The 13,847-nt window shown below is 38.9% G+C and overlaps 2 protein-coding genes across 3 annotated transcripts in view; one reads left to right on the top strand and one right to left on the bottom strand.

Annotated features, from left to right (window-relative positions):
* nlgn2b (neuroligin 2b) overlaps positions 1-13,847 on the bottom strand; it is a 346,267-nt gene that overhangs the window by 266,021 nt on the left and 66,399 nt on the right. The window lies entirely within an intron of this gene.
* fgf11b (fibroblast growth factor 11b) overlaps positions 1-13,847 on the top strand; it is a 92,698-nt gene that overhangs the window by 40,314 nt on the left and 38,537 nt on the right. Inside the window, exons 2-3 of the mRNA XM_001920319.8 lie at positions 4,872-4,982; positions 13,374-13,477. Of these exons, the coding sequence (XP_001920354.2) occupies positions 4,872-4,982; positions 13,374-13,477 (215 nt within the window). The remainder of the gene's footprint in view (positions 1-4,871; positions 4,983-13,373; positions 13,478-13,847) is intronic.

Here is a 13,847-nt window from a genome sequence, read left to right as displayed (position 1 = left end):
AGCAAAAGAAAGTAGGTGAATACCGAATAAGAGGATGATTGGGTGCACAGTGAGACACAGGTGATCCTCACTCTCTGACTGATGTGATGTACAAGTGCTTAAAAGTTCCCGTGTTCCGTTTCCTAGCGTGAAGCAACTGTAAAAATGCAACTGGTGCGATCATTTCTCTTTGAAATAGACTGGGACAATTCACCTTTCTTCGAACAGATTATTAATAAGCCTAATGTGAACCATGTGCACGTGATCAATGTTTTTCAGTGGCTTTCTTTTGCTTACAGTTATTTTTGTTAATGTATGGTTTAATTATCATCCTTTACAATAACAGTGTTTTAATAGGAGATTAACTCTCCATTTATCTGTAGTTAATCAGTGATCTGGGACCATTAACATGAAAAAAAGTGTTTGAGAATGATTTATTCTCTATTTATACATTTTTATTTAATTGTCAATTGTTTTTTAAGGACATTTCTTGTTGAATATTAAGTGATATTTTGATTATTTTGACACATTATTTAAAATTTGGTCAAGGAAATAATTGGAAAACATTTTCTTTTACATTTTGTTGAGCCCTGAAAAGTCATTTGAAATAAAACTAATTGCAATGCCACACCATGAAACCACAACTCATTTGCTCATGCTCACTGAGCAAGGTCACAACACACAAAAGCTTAAATTAACGAGGCATGTGACATAACACAAAATTTAAATCAAGTAACTTTAGCATGCCAAAGTCAAATTTATGCATATAAAATATATTTACCCCCCAAACAATTGTGGCATGAAAATGGCAAGTGGCTAGTAATGTTGGAAAACTACTAGCCACAATGACTGGGGAACAAAAAAGTTAATGTCAAGCCCTGCTTGTACTTATTCATTAGATACTAGTGCCTATTCTTTAGATATTAGAGCTTTTTAAAAATAAACTAGTGTTGACTCATTAGATGGTCTATTACTAGATACTAGTACCTATTAAATAGATACTAGTTCTTATGCAATAGATACTAGTACTTATTCATTGGTATCTTAGTTCTTGGATACATACAGCTAGCCTCGTTTACATTATCCCCACCTCCCCAAATCTTTAATCCTATATGGGTCACGACACCAACTTATCCCCCAGTTACGTTCAATTCATCTATTTTTCCTTAACACTTTTTACAATGAATATTGTGTCAATATAGCTTAACAGAAATATTTTTTAATAAGCCATAATATTTAAAATTTCCATTCCAGCAATTTAGGCAGGCAAGCAGGAGAGAAGTATAAAATGCTGGTGTAGTTCTATTGAATTGAAACGACTTCAGTTCTACCTAACCCACTCTGATAAGAGGCCACAGAAGTGAAGTAAGTAATTTATACAATCCAAGTCATGGCAGCAGTGTAACCCATCTAGTGGGAGATTACAACATGGGAAGTGGGCACACAAAGACTAGTAAAAACCACAGACATTAACGCCCATCCTAGAGAGGTTTATCCAGTAAAGAGAACCAACGTGTCTGATGTCCCCTAGTTCAACTTGTCTTGCTTTAAGAAAGATTTAAACCTACGTTTCCAGCATATAAGGTAGAATAAAAAAGCTAGCAAAAATCACAGACATTAGTGCACCTCTTAATCACATGAAAATGCATTTCATCTGGGTCACAGCACCAGAGTAATTCCAAACCCAGTCTCATTGGAGATATGTGCCCAGGGCTATGTTTTTGGGAATCGCAAATTACGTGGCAGATGTAGGTGTACTAACAGAGACACTGAAGACTGCAGCCTATAACCTAACTTTTGGGCTCTTGAGGTTTATCTGGGTCACAGAATCAATGTGTCCACTCTTATTATAGTCATCCGGTTCCTAGAAGGACAGGTGCACTAACAATGCTGTTAAAAACCATAAGAATTAGCACACATCTTAAGCACAAGAAAGTCATGTTTTCTGGGTCACGGCACCAATATAATTTCACCAGTTCTACTTGCCAAGCTCTGAGTGAGATTTGAACTGCCTTTTTCTGTGTGGTACTCTAGGTGAGTATGCTAACAAAGACACTATAGCCTGACTCTTGACATCTCAAGAGGAATTCAAACCTATGTGTATGCAGGTAAGATAACGATTGCAGGTGCTAATGTGTCTTTTAAGATCAGGAAAGTGTGTTTTCTCTGGGTCACGGCACCAATGTCATCATTATCGTTCTACTTGACTTTCCAAGCAAGATGGTGTTTCCGTCATGGTAGGCTCACTACCAAGCACACTATAGACAGTAGCCTCAAATGTTTCATTTGAAATTCGACTCTAGTGTTTCTCTTACTAACGATCCTCCATTACATGCATAGAAAATGTAATGGTCTTCCATATTTTTTTATGTGCTTTTGTAGTTCCCATCAAAAACTGAGCATTAAATTCTATAGAATAATGGGAGAAAATTCTCTGTAACCTGATAAAAGCTGAACAAATGATAAGTTGCCACAATGAACAGGTTTCTTGACACATCACTTCATCTTTGAAGACCATCAATTAAAATGTACAAAGTACATGTGAACTGAAATACATTAAATACAAGTTGCACTTTTTAACAGGATTGCTTTCTGCTGTTGGGAATCAACTTTGCTGATTTTCGATGTCTGTTTTGACAATTATTTTATAGACTGATGTTACTTCCATTATTGTTAAACATTCTATAAGGTTTAATAGGTCTGTCAGTGACCCCAAAAAGTATTTGGGCATGTGAGCCGTATTTAAAAACTGTATATTTTTGACATTTTTCCAATTTTCTTTTAACCAACTGGCCCCACAGTGATTTTTAATGGAAGTATGAAAACAAGTTCCCTTAAGTTATCCTAGTAGAGTAACCATGGTTGCTAATATTTAATGAGATGAATTACTGTACATTTCCCAATTACTTTGTCTTCCGTAGTGTAGTAAAAATTTCTAAATAAATTTTATAATTTTAAACCGATTATTCTTTTATCTTAAATTCATTACTAACCCTTTACCCAAGTCTATATAAAATTAAATACTCTATATAAATACTAACACAATTATTTATCAGTTGTTTTTTTATTTTATTCAAAGAGCAATGTAATAAACACATCATCCATCTACAGTACACTGTTGTTTAAAGGTTTGAGACTGATAAGATACTTCAACACAATCTCACAGCAGTTCATAACTTTTTGATTTTTGATTTAGTGGCTAATTCGTATGAATTCATATGGTCTCTTTTGTATTTAATACATGTTGCTTATCCACCAATGACGGTTGAGTGTAGTGTATGGTTGGGTGCCATGTCTCCTTTTAAACATCATACTTTTTCGTGCAGTTGAACTTCTACAAATTTGTACGAATTAGCCACTAAACAGACAAAATGTAAAATAGTTAGGTTTCCTTGTGAGATCATGCTGGATATTTAAAGTGTTACATGTATTTAATAAAAAATGCTATAAAAATAGAAGTATTTTGAAATATTAATATGCTCTTTTATGGCGGTATGTTGGCTCAGTGTTTAGCGCGGTTGCCTCACAGCAAGAACGTCGCTGGTTCGAGTCAAGGCTGGGTCAGTTGGCATTTCTGTGTGAAGTTTCCATGTTCTCCCCATATTTGTGTGGGTTTCCTCTGGGTGCTGTTGGTGTATGAGTTTTTCCCACTTATGGGTTGCAGCTGGAAGGCCATCCGCTGTGTAAAATATATGCTAGATAAGTTGGCGGTTCATTCTGCTATGGCAAACCCTGATAAAATAAAGGGACTAAGCCAAAGGAAAATTAATGAATGAATAAATATGCTCTTTTATATATATATATATATATATATATATATATATATATATATATATATATATATATATATATATATATATATATATATATAAATAAAAACATGTCTTATTATAATCAATCTTAAAAATTGATGTGCTGCTTAATATTAAAGTGGAAGCCATAATAGATTTTTTTCAGGAATTTCTGATGATAAGACAGTTCAAAAGTACTTTTATTTATAGCATACATTTTTAAAACATAATAAATGTCACTTTTATATTTACATATACTGTAATTGAATACAGCATTTGAGTCTAAATTAGCTTTAAATATTTATCTACAGTACTTTAGCCTGAATTGGGAACTATGGGTTGTCACGATACCAATAATTAATCGTACGATACCATACAAGCTAAAGTATCACGGTACCAAGTAGTATTGTGATACTGTAATTTATAACTCAAATTATAAAGACAATTTTTTTCTAACAAAATTAGGCTACATAAAGTGCTCAAAAATCATTTCCTTTGGCTATTTTGGGTTTTTCCATCTATTTTTCCAGTCTTCTCAGGTAACAATCCAAAGTAATTCAAAATTTCACTTTGTGGGTCGTTTTTTTTTTTTTTTTTTTTTGAAGAAATTGTCGCTGTCGCTAATAAATCATATTAACAGGAACATTAATGATCCGATTCAGATTTGCATTTGAACTGAAGCATTAGAAAACATGCAGTAGGCTACCATAAAAGGTGCAAATTCTACAGTTTTGCAACATTAAAGAGCTCCATAAACTATTCAAATAAAATGGTTTATTGTTGCACAAACGTGTAAGCATTTTAGTGAACTTTCCACGTGCAACATTATCTATTGTAGATAAACCCATTAATGACTATACTACCATTTACAAACTACAGTGGCACCGGCAGTATTTACGATTCTACCATATTCACAATACTACCATAGTAAAACGTGCAACCCTATTGGGAGCATACCATTGCAGTAACTAACTATTAAAGCGCTATTAAAAATGAAAATACTCTGTAGGCTTGAATCAAATCATGCCTGCATGGCACAATCTGTGCTGTTTTCTCACTGGACTAACATTGTGGGCCTGTTTATGTGTTTTCTCTCTACAGAGCCACAGCTAAAAGGCATTGTCACCCGTCTGTACAGCCAGCACGGCTACTACCTACAGATGCTGCCGGATGGCACCATGGACGGCACAAGGGACGAGAACAGCTGCTTCTGTAAGCATTTTTTTTCTCAGTTGTTTTTCACGCCTGACAGACACAGTGTGACCTCCGGTTGTAGAAACGATTGAGTTGTATCTGTGTGTCTGTTGCTGTGACCGCTAGACGGGCGTAAAACGAACTTCTGTCACTCCCATCTTTCATTTCCTCTGTCTTCCAGTCTCCTCACGTACATGTTCTGTCTGTCTGTCTGTCTGTCTGTCTGTTGTAATTAATTTGAGAGCCCAGTGTTGGCATATGTCCTGTGTGTCAGGCCTAAGGCCAGGTGTATAACACTTAGACCATGGTCACCAGTGCCACTCTGGGGATTCGCACTCAGAGACATGATTGAAGATCACATGCCGTAGCATTAAAGAGCCCATATTATACATGAACTAGAGTCATATCTTGGTTGTAAGGGTCTCCAACAACAGTCTAATATGCATGCAAGGTCAAAAAACACTTTCATGGTCTTATAATCTGCATTTATTTTTACCTAATTATCCCAGCGACTCCTGTATGAATCGTCAAGTGCTTCATTTGTTCCCAAACCCCTCCTTAGCGCGAAGCTAATCTGCGCTGATTGGACCGATGACAGTCTGTCGCGATTGGTCGACTGCCTTCAGTCAGAGAGTGAAATGGCCAATAGCTAATCAGCAATATAGAAAGTAATCACAGTTCATACACGCTCGATAGTGTAGGCGTGGACTTTAGCTGCCACACACACACAAAAACACACACACCTCCGGACGACAACGCTCCCGCTTCCGCCCGCACCCGCCAGGTTTAGCCTGAACCCGACTGCTCCCGCTTATATGAAGAATTTGTTGTCCCGGTGCCCGCCCCGCCCCGTTTTCTGCCCGCTGCGCCCGATCCCACTAAAGAGCGGGGGAGAACAAAACCAAAAATCACCCAGATATACAGTCCAGACAGCCAAGCTGTCTGTATAAACACACACACAGCACCAAGCACACACACACAGACAAAGTTCTCTCTCTCTCTCTCTCTCATACGCGCACGTGCGCACTAACACACACACACAAGCAACAAGCAGACACACAAGCTAAGCTCTCTCTCTCTTTCTCATTCGCATAGTAATATCCGTGATATTGCTAGACAGCCCGCTCCCGTCCCAAATTAAACACGTTACCGACCGCTCCCGCGATTTATTCGGAAATTTATTCCCGCGGCTGTTTTTTCTGCGGCGCGGGAATAAATTTCCGAATAAATCGCGGGAGCGGTCGGTAACGTGTTTAATTTGGGACGGGAGCGGGCTGTCTAGCAATATCACGGATATGCAGACCTCTACCACGGAGCTCCATAAACAAAGCAGCACGCGTCACGTTTTTAACGTGACTTTGCACGCGATAAGAGAATATAGCCAGTTAACCTGATACAGTACACTCGGTTACAAGTAACAAATCACAACTAATTACATTTGCAAGCTAAAGTAAATGAGGCAACAACTTTAATCGCACGTACTTACACTTGAGAAATGGAGGAAGAAACCCATCCTGACGTCCATCAGTAAGTTAACTTACTCTTTACTGATCCTTCCTTTAACAAACGCAGATGAAGTATTCTTTGTAGGATGTAGTTTCCAGAAGTTTCCAGTAGTTTCCAACTGCTTGGTTATAATGCTGATGTTTCATCTTTGGGTAGACCCTCGATAATATCCATCTGCAGTGTGACTTCAATCGACCGGCATGTTTGTGTGCGTGTGTGTTTGTTTGTGTGTGTCTGGGATTCTATGTCAGAGGGCGGGGCCGCAGGTTTGAAATCTCCCGGGTTTGCGCGTGCACGTGAATAACTTGGTTTCGTTCATACGTCATGGCGAAACACCTAATGACTCGGTATCAAGGCGACTCGTTTGAAGTACTATGAGTCGACTCTTTTATAGATGAATCAACTGTTTTAAACACTGTATTCTTACAGATTTAAGCCTTAGCTGGATACTTCACTTCACTTAGAGCTGTGTTACACACTACATGGAGGGGAATTTTCAAAAACCCGTAATATGGGCTCTTTAATATTTATCTTGACTGAAATTAAGGCCACACTGGAACACAATGTTTGTGTGCGTGTGTGTTTGTTTGTGTGTGTCTGGGATTCTATGTCAGAGGGCGGGGCCGCAGGTTTGAAATCTCCCGGGTTTGCGCGTGCACGTGAATAACTTGGTTTCGTTCATACGTCATGGCGAAACACCTAATGACTCGGTATCAAGGCGACTCGTTTGAAGTACTATGAGTCGACTCTTTTATAGATGAATCAACCGTTTTAAACACTGTATTCTTACAGATTTAAGCCTTAGCTGGATACTTCACTTCACTTAGAGCTGTGTTACACACTACATGGAGGGGAATTTTCAAAAACCCGTAATATGGGCTCTTTAATATTTATCTTGACTGAAATTAAGGCCACACTGGAACACAATGTTCATATATTCTCTTGGCCAAGTTGAGATTTTAATCAAATGTCTGGAAGTGATTGATTTAAAGCTGTGATGCATCAAGCTGATGTTGAAGAATTTACAGTGACAAAAGGCGACTGTTGAGTCCTCACATCAGTGTTTTGGCAAAATAGCTGAGGTTAAAAATAAAAAGATGACTGGAAACTAGCACGCATACAAGCAACTCTCAATATTACCAGGTATACACAATTGTTGAAGTTGAAGTCAGATTTATTAAACCCCTCTTTGATTTTTTTTCCTTTTTTAAATATTTGCCAAATGATGTTTAACAGAACATAAAATATTATGTACTGTCATCAGGGCAAAAATAAAATAAGTTTTTGGAAATGAGTTATTAAAATTATTATGTTTAGAAATAGAAATAATTCAGGAGGACTAATAATTCTGATTTCAAATTTACCTCTGCAAAATACCATATTTTTGTGCAGTTACCGTAGAATATATGAAGATTTGGTTTGCGGCATCCTTCATCATTTGAATAAAAACCGAAAACAAAATGCAAAACTGCACTGCTTATTAACCAAACATCATTATGAGCAGTGGGCCGAAGGTATACACAAAACTATGTTACATTAAATTTGCCATGGTAATTTCCTAATTTATTTAAAAAAAAATTAAAAATAGATAAAATATAATCATATTAACTAATGCAGTATAACTTTTTAAAATGATAACTTATTACAATAAAAACATAACAGTGGATTTTAATGCTGAATCTGACAATCAAACCATCCCTATCATCCTCCCTCACCTATCAGATTGGCGGGCCAAATCAAAGGTTTCCGTGGGCCAACTTTGGCCCAAGGGCCCTAGTTTGGGCATCTCTGTTGTAGATGCAGAGTTATGTTGAATGACCTAAAAACATGACATCCTAATTATGAATTCTCAGAACTTTCCAAGAAAACTCAAACACAGCAATAGACTCTATTCCTTATTAAAGGATAGAAACCAAAACTAAGGGATGCAGACACTGTAAGTAAAGCTTAACATTTCAGATATTATTTACATTGATAACTTACTTTACTATAGGTGCCTGATGTCATGACTGGCTCATTTGCTAATCTAAACATTAGTGATGGAATGGAAGAGAAAATTTTATCTGATAATAAAGTCTGATATAGTGATTATTAGGGGCAGACAGAATCTGTGTACTTGTTTTGCAGTTTCTGCTCAGATTGTTTTTGCTGACATTTTGTTGTTGTTGTTGTTGAAATTTTTAAAAGTATAGGAACTAAAAATATTAAATAACACATGAAATAATAATAAAAAGCACATGAAATTAAAAAACGTATTTATTTTGTTTAAGGTTTACAAAGCAAGTTCAATTAGAACCAATCGTTTGGAAAGTATTGCTCCTGTTGTGGGCCTTAGTAAAGCTGAAATATGGAACACACTGCAAAAACTGCTCCAAATATACAGTATTTTGTACAATATTAGTTCTATAGTCAGTATCAGCATAATGGCTATTTATTTGTCTTGCTAATGATTTACATTTAAAATGTGCTGTCAAACACTCATTCCAACTTAGTCTTTTTAGAATTGTATACAATAAATTGAACTATTCCTATATTATCTACTAATAAATTAATCATTTGGTTTTTGAACATTTATAGCTAAATAGCAATGCATTTACTTGTGCAGTTTTATCATTTTGTGATTCACATTCAGAAGTTTCTGTACAGAATATTTTTTTTAAAAGCAACTTAAAATAGTGTTATTGTGACACATTTAAGCATTTCTGGAAGTCACTTCTCCAGCACAGGTTCAATCTGAGGTCTCAATAGTACAAATTTTATGTTGACTCACCATAACATGATGTTCATGAAGGGAAAGAGACAGCAGGGAGAGAGAGACATGCCAACAAGGGCAGACATGTGATGCGTCATGAGTTCTTGAGCCTTTTTAATCTCTACGTGAATTTTTTTTGTTTGTTTGTGTGTACCAGATTGAAAAGTATTTCACTGGGATGGCAGTTGTCAGAGTGAGCAAGTAGCCCATTCCTGCTAGGGCTGTCAAGAACTAGCTAACATGTCACGCTTGTGTATTGAAATGACTGTTGCACATATTAAATAACCATACATTGCAGTGTCCCATGAGCGTCGTGACAGGCCTCGCTGACATGAATCCTAAACACTTAACGCTCCAATGAGGGGAATTCAATGGTGCTAAATCGTTATGGTGCTGTCCGACACCAATTAGATAATGTCATATATCTGTCAAACGCTGTCAGGAAATCTTATTTCTCCTCAGCAAGTGAGGGAATATCTCTATCAGACTTTTCCCTCCCTTTCATTGCCTTTATTTTGCATGTTTTTATCTTTTGCTATCGCTCAGCAGCACTAACTGTGTGATGTTCATGAAAGATCCATATCAAATACGATCCATCTCTCTATCAAGGACAACAGACGTAGGACAGATAGTCCTTCATGGATATCTTCCCCCACCTAAAGCCATTATCTTTGCCTTCCCTGTCACTTTTACATCCACTCTTCTGTGTCGTTCTAGTCTTCATCTCTGTTATCCTGCTTTATCCTGTTTTACGTTGTCTTTAGTCTCGCAAAGCCAGACTTTTGACATTTTTTTCCCAATCACTGAAGCTTATTCGCCCAAAGAACCACCCACTTAAGGCAAAGAGTTTGACTGACATGTAAGGCAACCAATGACAGCTTTCTACCTTCATTCATTTTTTCTCTACATTGTTACAACCTCTAGGGATTAGCCATAATGGAAAGAGAGAACGGAGTTCCCAGCACAGAGAGATGCCAAATAACCAATTGCATTTTCTTTCAATGAGAATCTAGGCACAGATCAGGCTAAAAGTATAAACAAAACAAACTTCTTTTAGTAAATGTAAATAGTAAATAGAAACTATATAAAGACTTCGCTACCTTAACAATAAAAAAGTGAAATATAAACATACAAATAAAATGGCATGTAGCCCCTACATCCCTCAATTTGGTCAAAATGTTTAGACAAGCATATTAAAAAAATACTGAGCAACTCTTTGTGTACTCTATGCAGCTGAGTGGGTTTGACAAACCATATACTGTATACAGTGGTGTAAAAACGTGTTTGACCCCCTACAAATTTCTTATTTTTGCATGTCACACTTTATAATTTCAGATCATCAAACTAATTAGAATATTAGTTAAAGATAACACAAGTAAACACATCATGCATATTTTAAATTAAGTGTTTATTATTAATGGAAAACAAAATACAAAACTAGCTCTGTGTAAAAGTGTTTGCCTCTTAAACCTGATAACTGGTTGAGCCACCCTAAGCAGCAACAACTGTAATCTGTAAAGTGCTTTCAATAGCTTGCAATAAGTCTGTTACAGTACTGTGGTGGAATTTTGGCTCATTCATCTTTGTTTAATTGTTGTAATTTAGTCACATTAAAGGGTTTTCACGCATGAACCTCCTTTTTAAGGAGTCCTTTTCACGAGGGTTATCCCCAAGAGTGCCCCTGTCTTGCGAGAGGAGATTGCTGTCCTCCTAGCAAAGGATGCAATCGAGTAGGTCCCTCCAGCTGAGATTGAGTCCGGGTTTTACACCCCGTATTTCATCGTGCCTAAAAAGAGCCGGGGGATTAGACCAATCCTAGATCTGCGCATAGTGAACTATCATTTTCACAAAATGCCTTTTGGAATGCTCACGCAGAAACACTTGATTCAGAGTGTCCGTCCACAGGATTGGTTTGCAGCCTTAGACCTGAAGGACCCGTATCTTCCACGCCACCACCCCTTCCTCCATTTTGCGTTCGAAGGACGAGTGTGGCAGTACAAAGTCCTTTCCTTCGGGCTCTCTCTGTCTCCGCGGGTTTTCATCAAGCTCGCGGAGGGTGCTCTAGCGCCACTGTGGCTTGCGGGCATCCGCATACTCAACTATCTCAGCGACAAATGGCTCATTCTAGCCTCGTCTAGCGATCAGTTGATTATGAACAGAGACAAAGTGCTTCGGCACCTCGACCACTTGGGGTTTCAGGTCACCCGAAAGAAGAGCAAACTTTGCCCTGTGCAGAGAATCTCTTATCTTTGGCAGATCATTTTGTTTGCTTCCATCGAGAACGCACATTGCCAGCTGTTTTATTCCCTGACCAAGGCTCCCCTCGGCATGGATGCACTAGCTCACAGCTGGCCATCGAGCACGCGCAAATATGCATTTCCCCCAGTGAGCCTATTCGCACAAACTTTGTGCAAAATCAGGGAGGACTTTGTAGCGCCCCTCTGGCCCAACCGGACCTGGGTTTCGGAGCTCACACTCATCGCGGCGGCACCTCCTTGGCGCATTCCCCTAAGGAAGGACCTTCTCTCTCAGGGACGGGGCACCATCTGGCACCCACGCCCAGATCTCCCAAGATCTGGAACTTCCAAGTGTGGTCTATAGACGGAGCGCGGAAGACTTAGGTGACTTGGCGCCCGCGGTACTTAACACCTTTAATCAGGCTAGAGCACCCTCTACGAGGCATGCCTACAACCTGATGTGGAGTCTATTCTCTGAACTGAAATTCCTGAACTTGCCAGATTAGCATTGTGTTATCCTTCCTTCAGGATAAGCTGGAGCGTATGCTGTCATCCTCCACACTGAAGGTTTACGTGGCTGCGATCTCCGCTCATCATGACACGGTGGATGGCAACATGTTCGGGAAGCATGATCTAATGATCTGATTCCTCAGAGGCACGCGGCAGTAAAATCCATCCCGCCTCCCTCTCATGCCCTCTTGGGATCACTCTGTAGTAGAGAGATTTGTTCGAGCCACTTGGTTCGATATCTTATAAAATTCTGTCATTAAAGACAGCTCTGCTGATCGCATTGGCATCATTCAAGAGAGTTGGGGATCTGGAGGCATTTTCGGTCAGCGAATCGTGCCTTGCAATCGGGCTGGGTTACTCTAACGTTGTCCGGAGACCCTGGCCTGGCTATGTGCCCAAGGTTCCTACCACCCCATTTAGAGATCAGGTGGTGAACCTGCAAGCGCTGCCTTCGGAAGAAGCAGCCCTCTCACTGCTTTGTCCCATTCGCACTTTGCATCTTTACGTGGAACAAACGCAAAATGTAAGATCGTGAACAGCTTTTTATCTCTTACGGTGGTCGGCAGAAGGGAAGTGCTGTATCAAAACAGAAGCTGGCCCACTGGATAGTTGATGCCATCGCCCTCGCTTAACAATGCCAGGGCAAGCTGCACCCTCCTAACGTGGGAGCACAATCTAGTAGAGGTGTCACTTCCTCATGGGCGTTAGCACGGGGCGCCTTTCTCACAGATATCTGCAGAGCTGCAGGTTGGGCGACACCTTACACATTTGCTAGGTTCTAATAACCTTTGAGTAGAGCCAGTTTCCTCCCGGTTATTAGGTAACCCCAATCAAGTCTCCTCTTCTGGGTAGAAGGTGGGCTCCGCTGCGTCCTCCACCTTCGGGGACTGGCACGCTTTCCCAATGTACTGTTGTATTTTCAAAAGTCCCTAGTCTATATTAGCTAGGTAAAAGCACACTTTACGACCCCCGATTAAAAAACTTTATTCCCATGTAATGGTAATATGCTGGGCCTAGGGGACATTGGAAGGTTGATTGAATAAATAGGAGAATTGAGACTTTATCTTACAATGACAAACACTCAATGATTCACTAAACTAAAAAAAAGTTAATCTCTCATTCCTGACCCGACACTTTTTTTTTTACTGTAAAACACTAATGAAGACACAAAAAACAATAGCAGGAAACAGTCAGTCAGAATGCTATCAAAACACAATGATGCAAAGTCAGCAAACACATAAAGGTATCTTTGCGGTGGTCCTTATACCTGGAACACAAACAAGTAACCACACGAGGAGAAAAAAACTAATATTTACAGAAACAGTATCTCCATGTCATACCAATGTCTTCCTTCAGTGTTTCATCTGTTTATTGAGCATGAATTTCTCTTATTTCATCCAACAGCACAGTTCAACTTGATTCCTGTGGGTCTGCGGATAGTGGCGATTCAGGGAGCGAAGACTGGCTTTTATCTGGGCATGAACAGCGAGGGATACCTATACACCTCTGTAAGTGACTGAATGCTCTTTTTAAAGGATTGATGATTATCGTTATTATAATAATCATTATGCTGGCGCCCTTCATGTCTCTGCAATAATGATTCACAGGTAATTGACGATGTGCAGCTTTTTGAGAGGTAAATAATTATGCAGAGAGTTTAATTACTCTCCTTATATTAAAGAGTTTGGACAAACAAACTAGTGTGAGCGAAAATGGTGTAATTAGGATGACGTGGATTTTGTCCTTGGTGTTAAAAACCTCAGGCAGTGTTTATGACTATGAATTAACTGAGGAACCAACACTAGTTTTGTGCGCTGTCCATGGTGCTGAATTTTTGAGTTACTCTCCATAGTGCTGAAAGCTGTGTTGCTGTCCACA

The sequence above is a fragment of the Danio rerio genome, chromosome 10 (assembly GCF_049306965.1).
Source record: "Danio rerio strain Tuebingen ecotype United States chromosome 10, GRCz12tu, whole genome shotgun sequence".
Classification (NCBI taxonomy): domain Eukaryota; kingdom Metazoa; phylum Chordata; class Actinopteri; order Cypriniformes; family Danionidae; genus Danio; species Danio rerio.
Note: the sequence above shows the minus strand (reverse complement) of the source record. Positions and strands in the feature narration are given on the sequence as shown.